The sequence below is a fragment of the Apis dorsata genome, unplaced genomic scaffold, assembly GCF_000469605.1.
Source record: "Apis dorsata unplaced genomic scaffold, Apis dorsata 1.3 scaffold_840, whole genome shotgun sequence".
NCBI classification, from domain to species: Eukaryota; Metazoa; Arthropoda; class Insecta; order Hymenoptera; family Apidae; genus Apis; species Apis dorsata.
The window spans coordinates 301,243-302,529 of record NW_006263966.1 but is presented as its reverse complement, the minus strand read 5'-3'; the positions used below and the strand labels follow the sequence as shown (position 1 = coordinate 302,529).

The 1,287-nt window shown below is 35.0% G+C and overlaps 1 protein-coding gene across 1 annotated transcript in view; it reads right to left on the bottom strand.

Annotated features, from left to right (window-relative positions):
- Positions 1-640, bottom strand: part of LOC102680486 (lachesin-like) — a 176,061-nt gene extending 175,421 nt beyond the window's left edge. The window contains exon 1 of the mRNA XM_031514016.1: positions 298-640. Within this exon, the coding sequence (XP_031369876.1) occupies positions 298-370 (73 nt within the window). The 5' untranslated portion in view covers positions 371-640. The remainder of the gene's footprint in view (positions 1-297) is intronic.
- Between the last annotated feature and the right edge of the window lie 647 nt (positions 641-1,287).

The following is a 1,287-nucleotide window of genomic DNA, read 5'->3' as shown; positions in this document are numbered from 1 at the left end:
TATATATATATATATACATATACCAACACTTCTCGGGAACACTGGCAAACATAAACGAGCGTTTACGCTCATCCTAGTTGCACGTCTCCGTTAACCGCTTCGAGTGATTTGCAAACGTTCGTGAACCACTTGCGCTACTCAGCCTTATAAACGTCAGGCTAACGAGGTTAAAACGCGACGAAAGAAAATGGAAGAAGATAAGAAAAAAAGAAAAAAAAATGTTTCGAGATATCGTTCTCACTGGGAATGATAACGACTGGGTGCAAAGTATTTTAATTGGCCAGGTGATTGATTTACCTGAGAGCGGATCGTTCAACGCGGATGCCCATGTCGCGATGCAGAGAACCGTAATCGCGAGAACTGGGAGCATATTGTTACGTGGACGACGCGGCTACGTCAACTGACTGGTGTACGCCGGTCGACTATACGGCTTTGCCGCCAACTGAGCGGCGCATGCGCAGACCCACCGACCCACCACCATGAAAGTAACGCGAAAATATCTGTTTACAATCGGGGACCAGGCATGCCGACACGAGTGCCTCTTCAGGGATACTACACGGAATGAACAGAGGGCTCTCTATTTCTCTCGTTCTCTCTCCCGAGTCACTTTTCACGCTAATTACATTAATCTTAATTGCTTTAAGATTTTCCTCTCTATCTCATCGGCCCTTTCTGAAGTCTTAAAAGCCGGTTAATTGCATCGGTGACTCGAGAGGGATTCTTCTTTTCGCGAGATCGAAACGCGAGAATTGAAATACTTTAATCACGAGTGAGATAAGTGTAACGTTCTATATTCGTGTTTACGAACATTTTATATATGATATATATGATATATATTTTCTCGATCAAAAGAATAAAATTTGATTTGATTTCAAGTTGGAACCGTCTGTAAATGCCGAGCGATGAAATTTTTTGTAATTTTTACACGAATCGAGAGATTGATAGGGGATTTTTTAATTAATTTAATTAATGTCAAAGAGGAAGGGAAAAATTTTTAATGATTTTAAAATTGTTGAAATTGTCAGGAAATTTTGAAAAATTTGGTTACATTTTGATATAAAAAATATATGATATATTAAAAATGATAAGTTGAAATATTGATTCTTTATTGATTTTTATAATTTTTTTTATTAAACTTTCAAAAAATTATTAATTCTATAATATTAAAATTATTTTTGTAAATGAAATAAATTTTAAAATGACGATTTACTTTTTCTTAATTCTCATTTAATATTTTTTACGATAAAAATTTCAATTTTTTTTACACAATTTTTAATCTTATTGTTT